Source organism: Rhinolophus hipposideros (assembly GCF_964194185.1).
Source record: "Rhinolophus hipposideros genome assembly, chromosome: 4".
NCBI classification, from domain to species: Eukaryota; Metazoa; Chordata; class Mammalia; order Chiroptera; family Rhinolophidae; genus Rhinolophus; species Rhinolophus hipposideros.
The window spans coordinates 79395364-79421938 of NC_138050.1; the positions used below are offsets into that span (position 1 = coordinate 79395364).

Below are 26575 nucleotides of genomic sequence, written 5' to 3' on the forward strand. Positions count from 1 at the left end.
TTTATTATATTTTCCTCATTGTTTATAATCATTTCTCAGCCTAAAAATACATTTAATTGTGGTTGTAATAGATATTTTAGTATATATCCAACAAGCAGAGATAAATATAAGTATTACTAAAGCTGTTTTTATTCAGTAGAACCTTTTTTGTAAGATTAAGACAAATTATTATAGAATTCTTGATTTTATTCCTCTGCTCGGCAAAATCTTGATGAGAAATAGTTGCTGATGTTGTATATTTTAAATACTTACTAAAAATGACATGATCTTTGATACATGAGATAGAACCTATTACCCATTTAGCCATCGGCATTCTTTTTTTAATGTAAAATGGAATAAGTAGTAAAATATGTAGCACACATGGTACATTCTATTTTTATTAAATTTAAGTTGTAAAACATATACTTGGAACTTAAAGATTGTTCTTCATAGTACCTTACAAGCAATGTTTATTAATTGATACCGTGAATATTTGCAGTTAGTTTGGCTTTGTTTACATAAAAGTATTGACTTTAGTAAGATTAATGTATATACTGTCATTATTTACATAATATAAATATGTGGGGAAATTACACATGAAATGTTTTGTAGAAAACTGGATAAAAGTTAAGTTCTGGGTTTTTATGACATGTTAATTGAGTGATAATTCCTTAATGATATGATTTGCTTCAAGTTAATTTTCAGTGTATCTTTTTACTATTTGTTTTTTCTTTTTTTGGATGTATTAGGTTGAATCATATGAATTGACCTACAAAACCCAGCAATTGCTTATGTTTCTACCAAAGTATAGCAAATTCTTATGATGATTTTAATCACTTGCCTAATGCTGTATACCTTGTTAATCTCTTTTCTTTCTCTACGAAAAGCTATTCTTCTCTAGCTTCTGCATATCAGAAGTAAAAGGACATTGATTTTGCATTGATTATTCAACAAAACTTTGTGATTGCACAGTGTTCTTTTGCCATTTGTTTCAAAATGTGTCATAGACCTTTAAAACAAACTCTAACCTTTTAAATGTTAAAGAAAACCTCCATTTAAAATTTTATAGAACTTATAGTATCTGACTTTATAAACACAGATTTAGGTTCCAGGCAGTTGTTGTGTATTTTGTGACAAATTAGTTTCATCTGCACTCCTCAATATACACCAACACTTCTTCAAATTACTGGTGCACAAAAGTTTTGTCTTATTTTTATTTTTCGGTTGAGCTCTTTCTTACACATACCATCCTCTTTCATTTTTGTTAAAATATGTAGTAAATGTCTTGATGGGTTAAGATCTTCGTTATGGACCTTCATTATGGCAGTTGTTGCTTTGCCTGCTACTGAAATTAACTGAAATTCGTGCATATTAGAACTATGTCCTTACTTCGCAGTCACCATGGTTACTGTGGAATCATGCATTTGTTTCAGTTAACACAGTACTGTGCAAGGAGAAGTCTGCCTGTACATTTTATTTTGTAAAAATAACTTAAACAAGAACTTTTTTCCGTTTTTAAAAAGTCAAACTCAGATTCTTATTCAGTGACTTCGGAAAATCCTTATACTATAAAACAATACAGTGATATGATACTTTTATGATCTTTATGTTCCTTCTCAACACTCCATTACAAGCAATTTTATAAGAAGACAAATTTTTATAAGAAAACAAAATGTACACAGAGATATACCAACATTTACATAGGAAAAAGCTAAAAAGATAATTATCAAAATGTCAATAGTTGTTTTTACTGAAAAGTGAGTTTATAGGTGATTTTTATTTGGTTGTTTACAATTTGTTTCCTAAATGGTTTCCAATATATGCATATTACGCTATAAACAAAATAAGAGTTATGTTTTAAAACTGAAGCCATTGTTTTTAAAAAAAACATAGTCTAGTTCTAAGGCATTTATATTCTACTTTTGTTCTTTAAAAATTGTTTTATTTTAATTGGATGGAGGAATCTCTTTCAGGTACTATGCTTTTCAGTATTTTAGGGCAGTGATTTTTCAAGTGATCTCGGCAGGACCAGCATCACTTGGGTACTTGCTGCAATTGCCTGTTCTCAGGCCTCACCCCAGACTTACGGAATCAGAAACTTGGGGAGCAGGCCCTGGAAACTGTTTGAACAAGCCCATCAGGTGGTTCTGATGGTGCTGAAGTGTGAGAACCACTGCTCTAGGGCAGTAATGTTCACAGTTTATTCCGTGAACCTCTACGTAAGAATCAAGTGGGTCAAAGGAAGCAGAATTTCTGCGTGACGTTCCTGGATACAGATTTGAATCACATGCACAGTGTTGCAGGGCTCTTGTTTGGCACCTCGCTAGAGACCATCGTTAGTCCTCTTTTGTCCTCATGACGAACAGGAATGTCAGGCAAATTTTAGTGCTTCAACTACCACACATCTTGTCTTTTTTTTTCTTGGCTTATACTTGTTACTGTCTATTTATTATTGATTAATTGATTATTATTTTTTATCTTCATTAGATTTACTGGGGTGACATTGCTTAGTAAAATTACACAGGTTTCAGGTGTACAATTCTGTAAAATACATCATCTATATATCACATTGAATGTTCACCACCCAGAGTCAGTTCTCCTTCTAGCACCATATATTTGACCCCCTTTATCCTTGTTACTTTTTAGATACTTACAGTTTAGTAATATGTTAGTAATTATACTCATTAGTAATTGGCTTTTACCTACGTAGAAATTTCAGAACTTCAGGATTATATTACATTAAATCATTTTGCTCATTTTATCTATCTCATCCTATTTATGAAGCTTGTGTTAATTGTTTCAAATTAATCAAATTAATTGATTAGAATTTTAGGACCTCACTCTTATACCGTGTTTTCCGGAAAATAAGATGTAGCCGGACCATCAGATGATGCATCTTTTAGAGCAAAAATTCATACAAGACTTGGTCTTATTTTACTATAAAATAAGATTGGATCTAATATAATATATGTAATATAATGTAATGTAATATAATATAATATAATATAATATAATATAATATAATATAATGTGATGTAATATAGTATAATAATGTATAATGCCAGGTCTTATATTAATTTTTGCTCCGAAAGATGCATTAGAGCTGATGGTCCGGCTAGGTCTTATTTTTGGGGAAACACGGTATTAAAGCTTTGCTCAGTGAGCCTTAGGCCTATTGAGTAATTCAGCTCCTGTTTATAACACAAAGTCTCTATAATGGAATGTGCTATTGAAACCCTAAAAAGCAGTCTTATTACTGCTTTTTAATAAATTTGGAACTTTGTCTTCAATTTTTTATGATATTAATCTTCCACATACTATTTTTCTTAAATAGAGTGCCAAAAAAATGTATACACATTTTAAGAAAGGAAAAAAAAACTGTATTAAAATTGTAATACTCAATATATACTGTAAACAAAAGACGAATACAAGTCACGTTTGACTTCTGCAATTATAAGTAGTGCTCAAAGTGGTTACCAATAGCATAATTTTAGTACAGTTTTTTCCTTTCTTATAATGTGTATACATTTTTTTGGCACCCTCTGTATATAGTCAATAACATTCATTTACAGATTTATTTCAATGACATTTGTGATAACTTTTAGTTTGTGGTAACTTTTAGATTACATAGGGTTGATTAATGTATAAATTCTCTGAGAGTTGTATTACTTTAGAAGTGAAGTGCTTGTTCAGTGGAATTTTCAAGTATAGCTCTCTAAATCATTAGAAGGACTACTGGGTAATTGTAGCAATGATCTTATCTTTAAATTCCTGTCAGTGCTGCATTGTAAGAAAAACTAAGCTCAAATAAGCTCCTTTCTTTTCCCCCTAAATGTCAGATCAGAGTTTCATAATTGTGAGCAATAGATGGGGTGAGCTTATGCGTATGTCTTGGTTTGCCTGGGACAGTCCCATTTTATGCCCACTGTCTGGGCATATTGCTTAATAGCACCTTCAATAAAGTCTCATTTGGATAACAAGTTATATTATTATCCAACTATATAGCATGGTGTTTAAGGGCATGGGTTCTGAAGTTAGACTTTGGTTCAAAGCCTGGCTTCTTAATTTTTACTGGGAATTGAACCACCCTAAACCTCAGTTTACCTTACATTTAAAGTGGGGATTACAACTGTACCTACTTAACTAGAGATGCTAATGGGAATTAAGTGATATGTATGAAAATTCCTGACATACTACTGAGCTCTAAGTAAATGTTTGATGATGATGCTAGTCCTTGTAGGCTATTCAGTTGACTTCTATTCTTCCTGGATTTGATTCCTGGCCTTGGCTTGATTGCTTTTCTCACAAAAGCAATCAATTTGGGATCCCAAATTACCATTTGGGATGGTAATCACAAAACTTCGGTTTTTATTAACAAAATCCGCCACAGCACATGTAGAATAAAACAGATTCCATTTTAATAGAAACGCAATCAATTTACCATAGTTACAAATTAGAATATAAAAACAAATTTATTATAGTTTGTCTCTAATTTCAAAGTAATTGAATTGTTGTTGTATTATCATTTCACACTGTGATATAGTATTCTGTTTTTTCCCCTTAATATTATGTCAGGAAAAATTTTTCGTACTTAATTGCAATGCCATATTAAAGTAATACAGGAGTTTAGGTCAAAGGATTTCCACAAACCTATGCTTTAATTAAACTGTTGTTTTTATTTCATTGTCATCTTCTAATGAGGTTTTACACATTTCTAATTGCACCACTGACTGAATTTTATGTTTGGAATATTTGCTTAGTTACAGTATATACATTTTTATATGTTGCTAGTGTTTTTTCCTTGCCTTGCCATTTTCCTCCACCAAGCAAATGAGATTTAGTCCAATATTTATTCTTCCATGTCTTAATCCGTTATAATTATGGGTGGATATCTATGCATGTGTGAAAAAAGTCATGTTTATTTACAAAAATGATACTGTATTATATATGCAATCTTTATAACATCTTTTTTTCATTTTACAACACACACACTAGATCAGTAAATATGGATCTACCACATTCTACTTAGTAGCTATATAATATTTCATAATATGGCTATACTTCAGTTTTTTCAACCGTTATTTTGTTGATGGGCATTCAGGTTATTTTTCAGGGTTTTGTATGTTTTGCTATATTAAATACTCTTAAACTTCTAGCCATATGTATCAAATATATTGGAGTTTTTGTTCATATGGTAGAGTTTCCCAGAAGTAGACTATCTGGGCCAGAGAATGTTTATGTTTTAAATTTTTAATATATATTTCAAGTTGTTTTTTAAATGTTAGTTTGGAATTTATCCAAACTAATGTATGAATGTGGCATTTCCTCTAGCATCACCTGTATTAGTTATTCTTATTAATTTTTGCAACAGTTAACAGTTATTTCTATCTAGTCATGATAGATAATATTCTTGGTGTTTCATAGAATTGGTTCTGCTGGTATTTTTTATATATACTTAGAGACATAATTAAAGTATACCTTTTCTACCAATTTTTTAATATTTAATGAAGGGTACTTTGGTATTTAATTTGACGTGAAATTTTATAATGGCAGTAGATTCATTTTGTTCCATTGTGTTCATGGTTAGAAAAATTCATTATAGCTGAAGATCTGTAGAGAATCATGATGAAACTTGTTTTAATGAAAAATGTTCAGTGCTCATATACTGTCAATTTTCTTTTCAAATACTGGTAACTTCTCAACTGTCATACTTAGAGTGTTTTGAAATTTGCAGGCATTTTTAATGTTGATAAAACTCAAGGAAGTTGTAGTTCTGTTCTATGAGAAAAGAACTGAAATTTTAAGGTATAATTTAAAGTTTCTCCTCCAGCTAAATGATAATGGGGGAAAGCAACTTTAAAATTTTATTTAAATTAATTGTGGTTACATTTTTCCCTTGAATACTATGCAGTGGAAATAACTGTAATCTATATGAGTATTGGTATCTGTATGTATAAGTTGTATATATGTATGTATAATGTATGTATATGTGTGTTGTATGTATGTTGTGTATATGTATGTATATGTATGTTGTATGTATGTATATGTATGTATGTATGTATAAATAACAACTGTAATCTATATGAGTATTTGTATATGTATGTATAAGTTCATAGTGGAGCTTCAGAAAGAAATGATTTTATGACAGATGGTTAATGATTCATAAATGTTATTGGGTTTAGATTCCTGGGATTCTTTAGCATAAATGTGAAGGTCAGTTTATTTGTGTTCCTGTTTTTGTGTACGAGGTTACAGACATTATGTGCAAAATTATATTTATCATGTTTAGAAAATCAAATACAACTACAGTTCTGTCTTTATAAAATAGTGATTTTCTATATATACACGTGTGTGTGTGTGTGTGTGTGTGTGTATCAGATCGTCGTAATTTTTTGTGTCTGTTTTGTGTTTTGGCCATCTTGTTTTCTTAACTCTATGACAGAATGTAGTTAAGTCAAAAGCATTTATCTTGGTTTTGTAGCAAGAGTGGTATGTATATTTAATCTTGAAGACCTTGTTTAAGTTTGATCATTAATATAAAAATTAGTTGGTTTTTGGTATATCAATAGAAAAGGTATCTGTTTTTAATGAATGTATGCTTTAGTAAGTTTGAAGCTATGTGAAAATATTTGTAAAATAAAATTTGTAGGATGAAATATTTTATTTATTGTAATTATACTTTCTTATTACTTATTTGAGACCTATACTATCTGATCATTTTATAACTATAAAAGATTTTTGCTATGTTACTATAAGATATTAAAGATATTTAAGATACTAAGATTGTGTATGGAATGGTGAACAGGTGATGGTTGGGGGTGGAGGATTAACATGGGGGATTTGGGAGAAAAGTATAATGTCCAAAACAGTAAAGAATAAATTTCCATGCTTTTTAGTTTGAATTATTTTTGTTCATTGTAGTGTTTTCATTTTGTGAGCTTTTCTATGCACATACAAAATGTTTCTCCTCAGGCCCCCTTGTATTTGCTGGTCCTATATTTATGAATCATCGAGAACAGGCTCTAGCCAGACTCAGATCCCATCCAGCACAGCTAAAGCATAAACGGGACAAGCACAAAGGTATTTGGACTTCCTTATCAACTAGGTGGGATACTTTCCCAATTTCTTCCACTCATTTGAATTTTGTCTCTGGGAAAATGCACAACCCTAATTCTTCTACTTTATTTCTGTCATTATTGTATAGCCTGAGGAGAAAGAACGTGTTGAAAGTCGTACTGTTTGTCAATGACTATCAGTTTTATTTCACTTTTTTTGTTAACTTTAAGAAGACATTTTTAAAAGTATATCTTTTTTTTCCATTTTCAAATTCAATAATGTTAAGGGAAGGTAGAAAAAGTAATAATTGCTTTCTGTTTTTATCCTTTATTATCTGTTCTTAGATGACTACCATCTGGCATTGCACTGTTTTTGTTAATGCTGTTTATTTGCTTTAGAATTAACAAAATTACTAAATTCAGTGTATAAAGTAATAATGAGTTGACTGCTATGACGCTTTTCCATTGTTTTAATATTAAAGTTTATATACACAATACACGATTTATTTGATGTTTGAAGGTCAAATATGATAGGTGTAAGCAAAGAAAGAGTTATGCTGGCCGTAGTGCTCAGGAACTGTGAGAGGTCTCAACAAGTCTGGAACTGACTAGGAATCTGTTATACACAGTTCTTTGAGGTATAAGAGTTATGAATTAATTTAAAATATTCCTAAATCAAGCTTATTTTCTTTTAAACCACAGATTGTGGGTCAACTAAAATCAGGAAAGTGTTTCATACAGATAATTTATAAATTTATATATTAGTTCTGCCTTGAATCCTGGCATGTGAACCAGGCCTCTTTGACGAGTGCAAGTTACAGTTACTATTTTCCTAAATGTTTAAGGTAAATTTCACCAAACAGAATAGAACGTTTTAAAAACACATAGTCCACATAGCCAAATTCATCCAACTAATGTTTTGTGTTTTATTTTATTTTTCTGTAAAACTGTATAATTATAGACTAATTTTATTTTTAAACTTTCACATACAATATATTATAATCATTTTATTTGCTTCTATCATGTTATCAGTTTTCCACTCAAAGCAAAAACACAAAACAGACAAAAATTTCTGTTTTTAGTAAAAGCACACACAAATAGAGTAATACTTATTTTCTGTAGAATTAAAAATTGAGAGTATTTTAAATTTATTGTCATTAACCATAGTAAAATTTGTGATTGCTGTATTTACTAAGTGCTCTATCAATACCATAAATATTTAAATAAAAGGAACAATATTTTGGGTATGCTATGTAAATTATTGTAGTTATTGCCAGAATCTCTGATCTCATATTTTCTACTATGCCACTGTTAGAACAGATTTTCTCAGTGTCTTTTCCCTCCCAATTACAAAACACTGAAGTTTTCCTAATACTTTACCTAAGGTTAAATACTCACCTTTTCATGAAACATTTTAAAACTTTTTCAGGTCCATGTTAGTATCTATGGACAAACATCTTCATTATTCCAAAAATGTAAAATGAAATGCTAAGTGGAGACTAAATTTGCAAATTTAAAACAAACAATGTCACATTGATTAGCTATAGGAATTACTCAACAATAGCTACATAAAAGCCTTATTCCATCTCGTCTGTCACAGGATATTTGTAGTAACCTCTTTGCAAGGACTTATAGTATTATAGTGTAGGTCCAATTTTTTAAAATCAGATTTTATGGTTTTATTGAGTGAAACAATTTAATCTCTTTACCACGAAAATTTAAGTTTAAAATATAAGCAATGGTGCCCTATTTTATACAGAGTATTAACTTGCCAGTTACTAATTTCTATGCACCCACAAATTCTCTCCCCGTTATCGCCTTTTACATTCATTTTCGCTGTCATTTAATCATCTCATCCACTGCTTTTTACTCTTGCTACATCTTTTAATAAGTATTTTTTTCTACATACATTTTTCCCTATTTTCTTACCCTATTTGTCTTCCACTGAGAAATTTATTATATTGTGTTCTGTCTTACATTTAATTATATTGGTGGTATAAATTGTAGATGATAATAGTTAAAATTTCCTAGAGTATGACTATTTTGTTTGGATGTGTGGAAGGTAAGAACTGTGGATTTATTGTTAAAAAGAGTGAGTTCTAAGATGGAAAGTTGGAGAGCTTCTGGCTGATTGGAGAGAATTCAGAGAAGGTCATGGAATTCATTCTATATAGGCAAATTTTGACTGGAGGCAAAATAAGATTACGTACGGCTGAATCAATAAGTATAACATCTAATTCATATAATATATAGTAAGTTATTTTAAAACTGTAACCATAGACTATATTTCAAACAGACACCTGGGTTAACATTTGTTTCAGCTGTTCAGCACCTTACATAGGAAAAGATTTTAATACACTGTTCCTACTTAGGAACATCTGAATTGTTCTGGAAACAGTCTTGATAGCTGTCTTGAAGTTACTGTTGTGAAAATCCAGAACACTTATAAACATCTGTGTGTTTCTTCACATCTGTTTCTGTTTAGAAATGGAAATATTATAGCCTTTGGAATTAGGCTTCGGTTTTAATCCTAAAATTATCATTTACTGGAACTGTGTGGCCATTCATAAATTTCTTAATCTGTTTGGCTTTCATTTTCTTATTTTAAAAATAAGAATGGTAATTCCTATTGATTATGTCGATATTAAGTTTAAAATAAGATACAGAAGGCAGTATATATACATACGTGTGTATATGTATATATATCTGAATATATATACATATATACATATATCTATGTATATATATGTATTTTTTTTACAACCAGAAATCCTCCATGAATACTGGCTTTAATTCTTTGAATTGAATTGCTTTCTCTTTTAGAATTATGCTAAAAGTACAAAATTTGAGGTTTGTTACATGTGTTTATTACAATTAGTTTATTTTTACAAAAAGATTGACGTCAGTTATTTTTGGTGGTAAAAACGCATGAGTCTTATTTTTGATCAAACTCTAAAACTGCTCTACCGTTTATTACTTTGGGATGGTTACTTATTCCCTCTAAGCCTTAGTTTTCCCAACTGTAAAATGGAATAACAATACCTATGTTATCAGATTATTATATTGATTAAAGAAAGCAAAAGTAGTGAATATTGATTGAGCACTTTTCATTATCTCACTTAATCTTCGTAAGAGCCTTGTGAAGTAATGTACCATTATTGCTATGTTAATAGATGGGAAAGCTGACTTACAAAGTCCAGTGTCCAGTTGTCTAGTAAATGGTAGAACCAGGATTCCAGTCCAGCTCTCTTAAGACTTCAGTGCCCAAAAGCACTTACCCACTTTACTATTTAAATTTTCACAGTGTTTATGTAGCACAGAATGTTTAGCAAATTATAGTTGCTACTACTTTGCTGTTTTATTTTAGTGATTTTGCTCAAAGTATTCATTGTGTTCTATGATACTTTTTGTGATATGCATGACCAAAGGATTACCCCAAAAAGTATAGATTTAAATGAAAATTAAAGTTAAGTCATTTTGATACTGCATCCTCTTTTCTCTATGTATGTACATAAATATATAAATAATGTATATATATATATATATAATGTATATACACACAGAGACAATATTTTAGATACATATCTGTTAAAACTTTATAGCTGTAGTTTCAATATCACATGAAATATGTATGAACATACTTATATTAGGGTAAATATGGATATGCTCATTCCTAAATGGCCATTTATAAGAATATTCAGACCAACTATTTTTCCTACAAATCTGAGATTAATTTTATTGCTACTCATTAACACTTCACTGAATAATAATGAGGTTGAGCAAAATTAATCTTCCTGAATTTCACTCGCTGATTCTTGGAATACACACTAAATTTTTGGCTACTTATTAGGTACCTTTTTGCTTTGATAAACTTTTATAAATTTCTAAATTATTAGAATTATACTTTATTTTTTAACTGGCATCAAATAGCAGATACAGATGTATGTATATATTTTAAAATTCTGCCACGGCTGCTGCTAATGATCAACAACCTCATCCCTATTTATTTTTACTTGTAATAATATTTTCACCATTTGTAATAATTGAAAAACTATATAGATAACAGGTTTGTTTAGATGAACTCGAATAAAATGTTTCTAGTATTATTTTTACCTTTAAATAATAGCTATAACTCTTTTAATTACTATGGTTTTAATCAGTAAATTACCAGGCTTTTATTTCTCTTTCCCAGATTTTATGTCTCTATTGTAGGATTTGTATTTATATTTAATCATTGACTCAAGGGAGTGGGAAAATTCCAAAGTAAAAGATTCTAACGAGGCATCAATCCATTTATATAAAGTGGAATGATACTTGTAATATTGAATTTAATTAAGTCTAGCAAAATCATATGAATGCAATTTGTTTTCTGTGTTAAATCAGATTTGATTTTAATAATTAGATATTTTTACCAGTTGAGATAAAGCTGTGAAATTTCTACACATCTGTCATCTTATTTACATTGTCTTTGGAAACTGCATATTTATTTTTGTCTAGGCCCTTGTTTATATTTAACTATTCCACACTCTTTCCAAGATGAGGAGTCTTTGAATTAAGTAAGAGTATATTTCGTTTTGGATAGAATAAAACCAAATGCTCTGATTCTTTATTATTTTTTTTTTGTAGCCCATCCTTTCTTGCAGCTTTATTTGGCAAACCCACATTAGATAATTTAGCAGAAGAGGAATCATATTCTCTATCCTATTTATAGTAAAACCTCTCACTAATTCAGAATTTATGATATTTCAGATGTAGTATTTGTGATTTTTTTTTTTGAGTAAAAAATTCAAAATAATTTCTTCCTCTGAATTTTCAGGGTCATACTTTTAAGGGGAAACCTGTCTAAAATCACTAGCTTTTCAAACCAAGGGCTCAAGAAATGAAGGATTCCTTCAACGTGCCTTCAACCTCTGGGTCCAGCAATTAATTCTTGTATGTTAAAGGACTTTTATGTTTATGGTACATTTTTATGTAATATAGGCCTATTTTGAATTATAATGTAGGTAACCACCTTTTATTTATTGTAGCATTTAGTTTAATCTATAATCTGTACTGCTTGAAGGTAATAAAATTGAATTTGTACTTAAATGTTCTCTGATTAAGACCTTTTCAGTATGTCATATAGGCCAACCCATTCTATGTTATTCCGAATTAGTGAGGTTTTACTGTCCTAGTGTTTATAAGGAATTTAAAGCTTTTCAAAATGATAGTCATTGAGTTATAGAAGTTATGCTATAATTTAGGCCAGTTTTGTCTTACGTAGTTATCGCTAGAGGTCAGAAATACTAGATATAAAGGGTAATGTGAACCATGAAATGATTTGATGTTATTCTGCTTAGTGTTTTAAAATGGGCAATGAAAATACAGAATTAAAAATGTGTCTGTAGATCTACCTGTGTATCTGCATATTATACACATTTATTTAGAGTTGTTTTGGCACAAGAGAGTGGATTAGACTAGGAGACCATTTGAAATTCCTTTTAGTTTTACATGTATTCAATGTGCAAGGAATTTGAATCTTGGTGATATGGAGGTCATAGTCTAGTGATGTATAGTTTTAGATGAGGAAAAGTAAGTTGTCTCCCTTATTTACACATTCCAAATAAAGGTTTTATATTCTGGAATGTGTTTTTTTTATGTTACAGTTAGAATGCCAGAATATTCAAAGCCAAATGTAGAAACCAGGGTAGGCCTAAAGCAAGCTTAGGGAGGAAATGATAAGAAGGTAAGGAGTGAAAAGAAGAAAGGATTGGTTGAGAGGAGTTAGTGGTTGTGAGCCTGAAGGAGGCCACAAAGCAGAATGGCTGAGAAGCAGGTGGGACAGGAAAGATGAATCAGAGTAAGCCATTGAGCCATAATATAATGGATAAAGCTATTTGGTGTTTATAAATTTTTTAAAGTTTAATTGAGGTTAGTAAAATACTGGTGAACAGAGTAGCCTTTCTGTGTTTGGCCTTTCAGCAAGGCCAGTGGGTTGTCCTCAAGATAAAGTTGTCTTTGGAAGAGTCCCAGGCATTTGTGAATCAACTAGAATTTTTTTTTAATGACTAGTACTAACAATATCACTAAGTTTAAAATAATTGTTAAATGACTTTGCATGCAGTTATTTTTTGTGCAAACTAAATTTTTCCATATAAATTATTACATGTAGAATTTTGTTTCTAGTTAATGACCTGTTTATATTACATAACTGCTTAATAGGTTTTATTCATAACCAGATCTTTGTTTTTATTGATTTAGTGATATTTACAAACAGAAGTATATAGTATTATCTTTCAAAATTGCTTCTTTGCAGGTAGATTCTTGATCTATCACTTCTAACAGCTGCAGATTCTTCTTGCTTGTTTCTTTTAACATGTTTCTCTTATTCTTCCATAGTAAACTGATTTGAAATTTTATTGTGAAGATGAATAATGGCTTAATTACACATTGTAACACTTACAGATGGAAGTGGAGAACGAGGAGAAAAGGATGCCAGCAAAATCACGACGTATCCTCCCGGCTCTGTGCGGTTTGACTGTGAGCTGCGGGCTGTACAAGTCAGCTGTGGATTTCACCATTCAGGTAGCAGCTGGAACTTTAGGGTATAACGACATTTTTACAATTGTGCTACATCATTGTTTGTTTAGTTTAGACAATGTATCTGTTCATTGTGTGTTAAAAGCTATCGTGTGGCAATATTTCTCAAATCTATTAAAGCTTCGTATTTATTACAGAATTCTTTTTAAAACCTTTGGCATGATGTAATGGGTACTTGTGCAGAGATCTAACTGTTAGTGTCTTCTGATGAACTTACAATTTAATTCAGGAAATATCTGAAGATGAAAGAATCCCTGAAATTTCTTTTAACTCTAGAATTCTGTGATTTTTATACTGTGGTCTCATATTTTGTTACTCAAGGAGAAATGTGCACCAACAAATTAATTTTTTTAATGATAAAAAATTCTTAGTAAAGTATTGCATTTGGGTTATATGGCTTAGGTTGTATATTTAGCCTTTATAAAAATTAAAAAAATGTTAAATTCGTTGATGCTAGGTATAATTCCTTATTTGATAAATCATTGACAGATATTAAAGTTCTGACATTTCATTGATATTGTACGTAATTAAATAGAGTGCAAATCTATCTGCTACCTATATAATTATCCTAGATATGAGACGACAATCTTTTATATGGAGTTACTCATTAAAAAAATTTTACAGTTGACCCAAACCAATGTTTTATTAAATATTAGTGTTATTAAATGGAATTTATACAAATTTTAAAGTATGTATCATGAAAAACATTGTGTATTTTTATAACCTATAAAATATTTTCTAGAACTAAAATCATACTTATTTCTTATTAAATATAAATTTGTGCTCAATTGCCCATTTGAACACAAATAGTGCTCAAAGTAGTGACAATTACACTGCTTTAAGTATGGTGTGATAGAAATATAAAATACATATAATGAAAAAATAAAACTGTATTTTGGTTTCAGTGGTTTTAATGGAAAATGGAGATGTCTATACATTTGGATATGGGCAACATGGGCAGTTAGGACACGGAGATGTCAACTCCAGGTACTATAACTTGTTTGAAGATACTGTTTTCTTTTTTCTTCTTTCCTTGTTTCTTTCTAAATATATATTTCTATACCTAAAATAATATTTACACCACTATTTTATATAGTGTGGTCCTTACATTATTGGTGGTTCTTGATTTTGTGGTTCAGTGCTTTTGTGGGAATAGATGATTTTGTGATTTCAGAAGAAAAGTTGATTTACATTTTATACATTTAAAATGTGAGTGATTATGATTACCACAAAATTCTACTGTATTCTTAATAATTATTGTCTTTTTGAAGGTTGTTCATGGCAATAGAAAGGACAATGAATATCCCCAAATTGCATTTAAAAAAATGAGTAGTAGATTTATTCATATTTCTTGATGTTGTCTGTTTTGAAATTTTGGTCTAAAATTAACATAAAGTCATTGAAGCTTTTGAATAATTTTCAAACAAAACATAATGGTCTCTCAGAGAAACTGTTTTGACTTATTCAGCATAATGAGGAACTAATTGTGGTAAAGACTACAAGGTATTTCCTAATATTCATTCTTCCCCATTGACTTGATAGTAGAGTTTTAGTTGTTGACATGCGCATGCAGCTAAAGACTTCATAATTTTTCTACTTCCATTGCAGCCAGATAAGGCCATGTGAACTAAAGAGATAGGTGCAACTTTGGAATCCTGCTGTTAGAAGGGTGGGATATGCTCCCATTTCCGCTTCTTCCCTCCCAGCTCTCTGCCTGGAATCCATGCATGGTGACAGGAACCGGAGAAGTCATCACAGCGATGCTAAGTTGGAAACCATGTATTGAGAATGGCAGAGCGGCAAAGTACAAGGAGTCGGGGCCCTTGGCACCATGGAGCCATGTCAGCTCCTTGCAGTTGGATACTTAACTGAGAGAGAAATAAACCTTTATCTTGTTTAAACTCCTGTTATTTTGGCTTCCATTACAGCGATTGAATCTATATCCTGCTAATATAGTGAGGGTGCTTTTGGGCAAACGTCTAGAAAATCCATCTTTATTAGTTCAGTTCGTCCAAGAAGAAGATGCTCAGACAGGATTAGATGTGCAATGAATTTATTGGTAGAAAACTTGTGTGAAAGATAGAAGGGAAAAAAGTAGATCCAGACACAATGTAGGTCTGACCTCTGTGGGAAAAACAAAGGAAAAAGGATAGAGTAGGAAGAGTCTAGGTTATAGTGCAGTTCTGAGAGACTTTCAGCAAGGCCAGTGAGGTGTCCTCAACTAAGGTTGCCTTTGGAAGAGTCTTAAACTGGCAGGACGGGCCTGTCTTAATACCTTTACCGTGCTCAGCACAGGCTGTTAGCATCCGGGGAAAGAACTGCCATAGGGACCCAAAGAGGCAGCTTGAGCGGGTGGTCAACTCTGCTCCCTGTGGCAGGTTGTCTTAAAGACCTGAGTGGTGCACGCGGGTGGAGTCCCACCACGGAAACCAGGCTTGTTTATCAAGTCTGGAGATAATTAGGGCAGCTTCAAGCCAGACTTGACTCATTAATTCAGTTCGCCACAAGAACTTTCTTCTTGTCTCTCTACTCTGCCTTATTCTCCCTTGTAGTCATTAGTTACCTGCCAGAGTCAACTGGGCCTGTATGGTTTCTCAGTCACATACAGTAAATTACTCTAATCATGAAATAAAATCCAATATTTTCATTTTATTCTGAAACCATTCCATGTCTGTGGCAGGGATGGAATTATGCCATTTAAATAGAAAAGACCAGTGATTCTTCATCTTGGCTGCACAGTGGAAGTACTTGGGGGACTTCAAAAATCCTATGTCTGGGTTCTACATCTAGAATTTCTAAGAAGTATGTGTTGGGAATGAGGGGTGGTATTGGAGGCAGCAAGGGTAGTGTTGGATTGGATGTCAGCATCAGTCTTTTTCTAAAAGCTGTCCATATTCTGATGCTCCTCCAGGATTGAGAATTACTGTCTGCCCCTGGAGGGCAGGGTCAGATTCGTTTGTAATGCATGCAAAATGCAGATGAAATGGGAGTGTAAAGTTGCTTTAGTGAATGTTCCTAACGAGAAGAGATGATTGGCATATCATTGAGTTGAACTTCTCACTAAAAACACGTGAAACATACATTTGACACTGTTGTCAAGAGGTTTGTACAATTAGCACAATCTTAACGACAAATATTGTGCTTATAAAGAGAGCAAAAGGTCTTTGGCAGAGTTACTTTATCATATGTCACTGGATGTGGCATTTGGATATTGGACACAGGATATGACAATATGAATGGCTTGCAGGGTTGGGCAGTTCCTATCACAGGTGTTAGAAGCAACCGATATTTTGCTTCATAGTCGAATGAGTGCACTGATACGCAGAGACTGAGTCAGGACTTGCAGTTTGTGTGGAGAAGAATTTGGCAAAGATCTGTTCTGTTTCTCACTGCAGATTCATGACACAGGAGAAGAGGGTTTTTTATTAAGATCATCGTCATCATTATCATGAGTGTTATTTAGCTGGTGATCGATCCTTTTGTGAGCATGATATCAACTGGGAAAGTTAGACATAATGGAGCATCATCATTGTGCAGCAAGGACAGTACTTCCTCACAGATCAAACTTCGTACTTGATGTCATTCCACAGGAAATTGGCAGATAGCTATATTTCGTGGTCTTGACTGAGTGGAAGGGAAATAATGAAAGTCATGACTGTAATCAAATCACAGCCCTCAGGTGACTGCAATATGAGGAATGAACAGCATCAGCACAACATCCTGCCACATCACGTTGAGGTGTAATGGCTACTGGAAGGGAAGTTTCTCATGTCAGCTTTTAAAATGAACAGTTTACCTAAAAACATTGCCTCCTGGTCCTGATTATACCAGTGAGCACCATTCCTTGATTGGCCGTGACTTGCTCAGGTGACAACATCATAGCAATCAGCTAAGGATGTTGAATAGCTTGAATGTATCAATTTCATGAAATTCGGTATCTTTTACTGTTGAAAATAAAATACTAGGGTTTCTGGAGACAATTAAACTCTGGTGGGATTTGCTTTAACTGCTCAAAGTTGTTCTTTTCCAACATGTAAATTTTCACTGCTGGTTCCATTGACTGAGTCGTAACTAGGAGACTGAGTGCATGTGGTATGGGAAAGCTATACTGGATAACGCAGTGAAATAGTGCCTGCGCCATGCCTGAGGGATTAAACAGAATTAGTCAAAACCCGCTCTGCTGTAAGCACTCAAGTTACCCTTATGTCTGGATCTATTGGGACTTGGAAGGCGGGAGTCAAGAAATGTGTTATTAATTCAGAAGGGAATTGACCACTTACGTGGAGGAACAATCCCAGGAGGGACAAAGCCCTTATAGCATACAGATTAACTACCACAGAGCAAAATATTTATAGGTAGTTAGCAGAAATAAAGTTGGAGGGTATTTTTTTAAAGTTTCTAGTAATCAAGTGCTTTTAAATGGAATTTATTGTATAGCACACATTAATAATGTGTGATTAATGGAAGATACATATTGTAGTATGCATGATGATAAAGATAGAAAAATGTTATTGATACTCTATTTAATGTTTTGTCTTAAAATGACTGAGTTTAGTCTCTATTTTGGGTCCTGATTTTATCACTTGTACCTATATGACCCTTGCCACGTTCTTAACTTTCTGGTGTCTTAGTTTCTTTATCAAATGGGAATAAGTATATTTCCCTGAGAAGGTTGTTGAGAGAATTCAGTGAGATGATGCCTGTTGCTTAGCACAGAGCCCTAGCCCAGAGCAAGTACTCAATCGATGTTAGCTGTTAATATTGCTGCTTCTTTCTTTTTCAAAAAAACTTTTATTTATTTAATTGTGTTTTTCCAGGACCCATCAGCTCCAAGTCAAGTAGTTGTTTCAATCTAGTTGTGGAGGGTTCAGCTCACAGTGGCCCATGTGGGGATCGAACTGGCAACCTTGTTGTTAAGATCACCCCGCTCTTACCAACTGAGCTAACTGGCCGCCCCCATTGCTATTTTTTAAAGTGAATGTCAGAAAGCTTATGAGGGCTTTCATACATTCACTCATGACATGAGTCTACCAATCCTTTTTCTGTTGTTTATTTTGTTCAGTATGCTCCTAAATTTTCCAAATTCTTTTACCATTTTCAGTAAACTTAAACCTGGATTTTTGGGAAAGAACTGTACAGTTTAGATGCTTTATTCTTTTTTTTTCCAATAGAATTTTGCTAACTCTTACAATGTTTCTGAGTTTCATCTTTCTCTTGCTATACTATTCTCCTTCTGCATCAACATGCTGCACCATCATAGTGTCTGGGACCAGACAAGGTTCAAATTCTGGCTTCATCTCTTACCAACCATGTGACTGTAATTTACTAAGCCTTAATTTAAATAAAGATTGTTGATGAGTTAATATACTATATGTAAAGTGCCTGGAATGTGCACACGTGCGTGCACACACACACGCAATTTTTTTTCTGTTCTTCCTATGTTCCCTAATAATTTAATAAGTGGACTCACTAGTATCATGGGAGAAGTTCAAAGACTGTATTAGAAGACTCTGCCACCAACTCTTGGGAAAATCCTTTCAGCTCTTCAGATCTATCCATAGTGTTATTTTGATAATCAGCGATACATTTTATGTGGAAGTGCTTTGTAAACTGCAGATGGGTAAATAATTATACGAACTTTCCCCTTAATTCTTTGTTTGAATTGAAGTGGACATTCCTATGAAGGCATTAGTTGACCATACAGCCTTTTCAAGTGGTAATTGTTTGTTTGCCAAAATTCTCTGTACCTCAGAGATGAGAACCACTTACCTTTCACTGTGTTTCGAACCATATTATGCCATTTCTCAAGTGAAAAAACTACTGCTCTCCTGAGGCATGGCCATCCTACTCTACTCCCCTTGTATTACCTGCCCGCCTTTCAGTTACTGCCTTTCATTCTTTGAAAATTTAGTATCTGCCATGAGTCTTGTCATACTCGTGAGTGACTTCAGTAACCGTGTGAATGGCCTCATACAATATACTTATCTGATACCCTTATATCTATTAATAGTAAACTTCCACATTCTTGGTGGTTATTCACAGGACCCATCCTGGATCTAGCACAGCTCCAACTCTCAATTCTTAAGTTTAAACAACCTATAATGTGATGACAATTTTTTATTCTGTGACTTAACTTTACTTGACCTTTGACTTACCTGTGCTTCATGCCCTATAGTCCTCTACTTTTGTGCTCTCTTTTGCTCTATTTCCTGCCCAAGTTAGAGATTGTTATTTAGTCTCTTCCCCTCTACTCCTACCATTGTCCTCAATTTTCTCACCCTTTTGGTCTTGATGCTAGGCCACGGCAAAACTTCAAGCAAGAATCAGTCTATCTGTAATTTCCATGTCTAACTTAGACTTCTGGGAAAAAAATAAATAAACACATATGTGCAGATTGTTATGTAGTTTCCAGATTCAACCAATTCCACTATGATGGGCAGTGATCCTCCTGTTTTGTGGTGTTGACCTATTTGTTCTGAGACCTTTTGAGAATTTGATGAAAGATACGGGCTTTCCAGAAAAAATAGATACAAGAAAAAAAAATATATATATATGCATAAATTGGCTTACACTCTAGTAGGTTCACAGACCTCCTGAAGCTCTCTTACAGACTTCCTAGAAGTCCTTTGGATCCAGGTCAGAAACTTCTGATCTAGCCATTTATTTGCTCTATTCACCCTCATACCTTTTCTATAATCTGCAAATTCTTTTACTCACCCATTTCTTTTTTCCTCTCAGCACATGACCTCTATTCATATCACAACAAAAATAAAAACCATCGGATGGGAAATCTTCAGCCCACACAGCTCTACAAATGTACCTGCATTCAAACTTCTTTTTTCCATGAAACATTAAAGAGGGACCTGTTCTGGTCCATGCTATGAAGCCTTTCTACCTTTTCCTTAGGAATCAAGTTCTGTTTCTTGTCTCCTCTATGTTCAGCCTCTTTATCTTGACTCATTCTTTGAAACTTCATCAAATCTCTATCATCTTAAAACAACAAAGCCTCTCCTTCAGCTTCGTCTTCCCTTTAGCTGTTGGTTCTCCCTTTTCTTTTTCTGGTTGAAACTTGAAGGGGTTTTTGCATAGACTCATCTGCTGCCATGTTGTGCCTACTCCTACCAAAGAGATTTTTTTCTTGCTAAATCGAGTGGTCACGTGTGTGTCTCTCTAGAGCATTTGGAGTGTAGATATTTCCTCTTTCTTGAAACCTTCCCTTCAATGACTTTTTTGGTACCACATTTCCCAGAGTTCATTCTTCCTCTTTGGTATATCCTAAATTTCTACCAGCTTTTCTTTTTTCTGTCCATACTGCAAGTGTTAGAAGAGACTAAGTATGAAAACTAGGATCTCCTTTTCTCTGTCTTCCTAGATCTCATTCATTCTCATAGCCTAAGTGAATGTTATCACCATCTATCTTGTTGCTTATGCAAAAAACCTTCCATGCTCCATATCAATCATTTTCCACGTCTAGTTATTTCAGTTCTTTACACAGCTGTCACCTTAATTCATTCCTTTAATCCACACTGTTCCTAGTTCGTGCCTTCATCATAACTCACCCAGTTTTTGTGAAATTATCATAGCTAGGTTTTCCAGCTGCTAATCTTGCCCCTTCTAATTCATTTTTCGTTTCAGCCTGCAAAAATATTAAAAATGTATTTTATGTAATTTTTTTAAAATTGAAGTATCATAGTAACATCACCTGAAAAACGGCTCTCCAGTTATATTCCTATATGTACAGAGGGTGCCAAAAACTAGGTATACACACATTTTAAGAGAGGAAAACTGTATTAAAATTGTAATACTCAATATATACCGATAACAAAAGATGAATACAAGTCATGTTTGACTTCTGCAATTACAAGAGGTGCTCAAAGTGGTTACCATCAGTGTCCAGACACTTCCGATTATGGAGAACTACTGCTTGAACAACACTAACCATTGTCCACTTGTATACATTGTTTTGGCACCCCGTTATAAATGTAAATATTTCTATAGTGATGATTGTTCTAATTACAGATGATTACTAAAAATTGTTAATAAATGGTAAATAAATGATACAAGGATGGATATAAGGATGTTATCGTAATAGTTATCATTTATTAAGTGTTAACTGTGTGCCAGACACTGATCCAAGTGCTTGACATATATGAATTCTTTATTATTCGTAAGAACCCTGTGGGTTTTCATACTGATTATTATTATCTTCCATGTTATAGAAAACTTAACATGCAAACAGGATGAGTAACTTGTTCAGAATCATGGCCATGTTGCTATTATGTGGTAGAGCCAGGATTCACACCCAGGCAGTTTAGTTCTAGAGCTTAAGCGTTTAGCCACCACTACACTGCCTCTCATGATAGAGTATTCTGAATCGGTAACTACTGTGTTAAAATGTAAAATTATAGCCCAGTGAAAACAGGTAGAAAAGAGGACGTAAAATTGTTTCATGTAGTTCCTGGGTTGAATTCCTGCTAAAGCATTGCATAATTATTTCATTCAACAAATATTTATAGAGATCACTGATGTTCCATTCACTGTAAACAATTTAAAATTTTTTTGTTTAAAAGCAAAGGTAATACCCATCTATCAGAAAAATTAAAAATTATGTTGTCTATAAATAGAGCAATAAATTCAGGAAGTCTTTTTTTTTAATTTAATTGGGAAATATTGGGGAACAGTGTGTTTCTTCAGGGTCCATCAGCTCCAAGTTGTTGTCCTTCAATCTAGTTGTGGAGGGCTCAACTCACTGGCCCATGTGGGAATCGGACCAGCAACCCTGTTGTTAAGAGCTCATACTCTAACCAACTGAGCCATCCAGCCACCCCTCAGGAAATCTTTTTAATAATCTCCTTAAAGTCAGCGATTATGTATGTTTCATTTTCATATCCAAGCACCTAGAACGGAGACGGGCATATAGCACCTAAATAAGTTTACTGAATATTCTTACTAGTGCCTGTTATCTCTTATTCTTATTGCATTGCTTATTCATTGTTTTTTTAATTTCAGTTGGTTCTTATAAGATATTGACTTCTTTTTTTCTTTTTTTTTTTAATCTAGGGGATGTCCCACTCTCGTTCAAGCATTGCCAGGCCCTAGCACACAAGTTACTGCAGGTAGCAACCATACAGCGGTACTTTTAATAGATGGACAGGTCTTCACTTTCGGAAGTTTTTCTGTAAGGAATTTTTAAAGTATTAATAATATTGCATTGTGTCTACTATCTTCTTAATGCATTTCCTTCAATTTGTCTACATTAGCTTTTTTTTCTGGTTTCAGTGAAATTCTTGTGTTATAATTATTGCATATGCATATTTCCTGTCTCCACCCTCAATACACACAAAACCTGAATATTACTTTGAAATAATTTTCTAGTTTAGCCTAAGAATTTACTGAATTTAACAGATATGTTATAATTGGACATGTCTATTGCAGGTCCTTTAAGCATTCAGTAGAACTAATTCTGTCTTTTGAAAACTTATTTCTCGTCTAGCTTGTAAAGATTTATTCTTCTTAACGTATGGAATTATTTCTGTTTTAGAACTTTTTAAAAACCTAGTTTTCTTACTAGATTTGTTTAAAATTATAGTTTCCTTTTTCCTCTCTCTCTCACTCTCTATCTCTGTCTCTCTGTCTTTTTCACTCTCTTTCTGTTTTTTCAAAACTTGAGAAGAGTGAAAATGCCCTGAGAATTTTGTATAGTGTGAGCATAGTAGAGATCAAGGAAAAATTTCATAAAATGGCTAATAAGCTTATACCATCTTTGACATGGGTAACTTTTCAGAACTCTATAACCTAAACCCCTGGAATGTATTTTGTAACTTATTGTTAAAAATGTGAATGTGATCTATAAAAATGTATTTTATTTAGAAATTGTTTTAAGCTTATAGAAAGGTTGCCAAAAATAAGGATAGTACATAGAATGCTCATATACTCTTGAACTAGATTTACCTATTGTTAACATTTTCATCTACTCGTTTCATCATTTACACATATATGCTCTCATCTCATTCACACACAGAGTGTGTGTGTGTGTGTGTGTGTGTGTGTGTGTATGTACATCAAACATTTTTTCCTGAATCTTTTAAGAATAGCTTGCATACATTATGTGGGTTATGTGTTCCCTTCTGTTGTAATTGGGCTTTGATTGCTGCTAGCACATCAGTGCGTGGTGAGGTTGTATTTGTTCTAAGGCTTTGGTGAAGTTCTCACTGAGTTCATTTATTCTTCTCCCAAGTTCATTGACATTCTCATTACCAGTGTTTTGAACTCTGTGTCTGGCACATTGCTTGTCTCCTTTTTGTTTAGTTCCTTTTCTGGAGTTTTGTTCTCTTCTTTCATTTGGTACATGTTTCTTTGTCTCCTCATTTTGGCTGCCTCCCTGTGTTTGTTTCTATGTATTAGGTAGATCTGTTATGTCTCCCAGTCTTGACAGGGTGGCCTTAATGTAGAAGGTGTGCAGTGGAGGCCAGTAGCACAGTCTCCTTGTTCACCTGTGTTGGGTGCTCTTGGGGTGTCCCCTGTGTGGGTTATGTGTGCCCTCCTGTTGTAGTTGGGCTTTTATTGCTGTCAGCACATCAGTGCGTGGTGGAGTTGAACGGCATGCTGACTGACTGAGGGCAGGTTACAACTACAGCAGAGGAGGTATTGTGCAGCGTCTGATCCGATGGAGGGGGAGTCACTTTAGCAGGGTTCTGGTAACAGCTAAAGGTACCCTTGGGTCAGCTCTGGTGTGGTATGACGTCAGCCACTAGGTGTGTTGGGTCTGAAGCCTCTTGAAAGTGGACCTGGTACAGGCCAAGGTCTGCTGCTGTTTTTTCCAGACTTGGGTCTGCTTAGGAGGAACTACTAAGTGATCTGCGGTTGTTTGCCACTTGTGCTGGGATGGGAGGTGATTGGGAGAGGCCAGCTACCATTCGGGCCAGGCTGGGGACCCTTTGGTGGGCACTACAATGCAAGCTGAGGCCAGTTGCCATTTATGCTGAATTTATGGCTGCTTAGTTGGAGCTACACTACAGGCCAAGACTGGCTGTTTCTTGTGCCAGGTTTGGGGCCACCTGAAGGGAGTTACAATGGAAATTGAAACCAATTGCTATTTGTGCGGGGCTTGGGGCCATTTGGCGGGAGCTACAGCGCACACCAAGGTTGGCCACTGCTTTTGTGGGATTTGTGGACCTTTGAGAAAGTATGCAGCACAAGCCTGGGACAGCCACCAGTCATGCAAGATTTGTAGATTTGGGGAAAATTGTGCAGCTCATGTTGAGGCAGGGCACTTGTGTGGAGGAGGAGTGGAAGAGCCCCGGCCCAGTGAGTGGTGTGGGGCAGGTTGTCAGGGAGTCACTAAGGCAGGCTAAACAGTGTTAGCCAGGTAAGTGAAGAGCACAGAATCAGTACTTTCCTGCCTCCTGCCCTCTGGGTGAGAGGAGAGCTCAACAAAGGAACAGTGGTACCTGCCAGCACTCGTCTCCCTGGAGAGAGTTGCCCTGATCCCTTACCCTCCAGCCCTCTTCCTGAAGTCAGTGTAGTTCTTCCTGGTATGTCCCTGGCACTTTTTCAGCTGCTGCTCCTGCGCTGGTGCTTAGAGTGAATGAGTTTGTGAACAAGTGAGTTCATGCATCAGCCCTTTTAAGAGCAGCATCTTGGCCTCCTGTATAGCCCATTGCCTTTCTCAGATACAGTCCCTGCTGGTTTTGACAGCCAGATGTTATGGGACTCCTCTTCCCTGCATTAGTTCCCTACGCTGGGAAGCCTGTTTGGGACTGGGACCCTTCGCTCCTCAAGGGGCAATCACTGCAGCCGAGATGTTCCTCCCGTTTTCTTAATTGCCACACCGTGGGTGTGGGACCAACCTGTTCAGCATCTCTGCCTCTCCTACCAGTCTCAATTTGGTTTCTTCTTTATGTCCTGAGGTACAGAAATGCTAATCAGCTAATCTTCATGTGCGTCTCAGTGGTGGTGGTTCTATAATTTGGCTGCAGTTTGATGTGGCCATGGTCGGAGGCTAGCTCAGAGTTTAGCTACTCCACTCTCTTGACTGGAAGTCTTGAGATTGCTCTTATTCTTTTTACCTCTACATAGTACTCCACTGTGTGTATGTGCTGCAGTTTATTCAGTTAATTTCTTGTGCTTGGACATTTAAGTACTTCCCAATATTTTGTAGTGATAGCAGTGAATATTGTTAGAGGTATCTGTGAGGTAAATTTCTAGAGGTAAGATTGCTGGGTCAAAATTTAATACCTATATAACTTTGTGATTATCAATTCCGCTGTGTTTTGCATTCTCAGCAGCAATGTAGGTGGATGCCTATTTTTCCACAGTCTTGTCAACAGAATGTGTTGTCATACCTTTTGATTAGTGTGGATTGGATGGGTGAGAAATAGCCTTGCACACTTTGAACCTTATTTCTTTAGCTGGTGCTATGAACCTGCAGGTCTTTACTGGTATTTAGTATTTTGACATTAAGGGTTGGATTTTCTGTTTGGGGGATGGTTTTGCCAGTGCCTTTTCTTAAGTCCTCTGTACTCCTCTGATTTCCTTCTTAAGCCTTCCCTTTTGCCCTCTCCACCACCTCAGGCTTACAGTGGTGGGTGGATGGAGAAAAGTCTGTTGCTATTTGTTTTTTCTGCTGGTTACAAGATAACATGAGATCTGCTCTTTCTTAAAACTGCTATGGGCTTGATACATGTGTGATTTTATTTTCTCTGTGTGTTGGTTTAGGGGGGTACTGTGAGTGGTACTACTTGAAATCAGACAATCATTGTTATTCTCTTGCCCCAAAAGTCCTAGTTGTGAAATTTAATGAATTTAAATGTGGTTTATTTATAACCATATTTTGAATCCTTATGAGGCTGTCCGAGCATCTATCATATTTTTGGACTGTTGTTCTTCACATTAGTTGGTTAATAGTAAAGGAATACATATTTATTTCAGTAGCGAAGACAAAAGATAATTAATGTCTTTTC

At 34.2% G+C, this 26575-nt stretch overlaps 1 protein-coding gene across 6 annotated transcripts in view; it reads left to right on the forward strand.

The window, feature by feature from the left end:
- The window catches only part of MYCBP2 (MYC binding protein 2), a 251054-nt gene that overhangs the window by 68753 nt on the left and 155726 nt on the right, over positions 1–26575 (forward strand). For 5 of the 6 annotated variants that reach the window (XM_081045566.1, XM_081045567.1, XM_081045571.1 and 2 more), the window contains exons 18-21: positions 6952–7059; positions 13479–13598; positions 14519–14600; positions 22674–22791. In XM_081045566.1, coding sequence (XP_080901692.1) covers positions 6952–7059; positions 13479–13598; positions 14519–14600; positions 22674–22791 — 428 coding nt within the window. The remainder of the gene's footprint in view (positions 1–6951; positions 7060–13478; positions 13599–14518; positions 14601–22673; positions 22792–26575) is intronic. The other variant, XM_081045569.1, reaches the window with a different exon arrangement.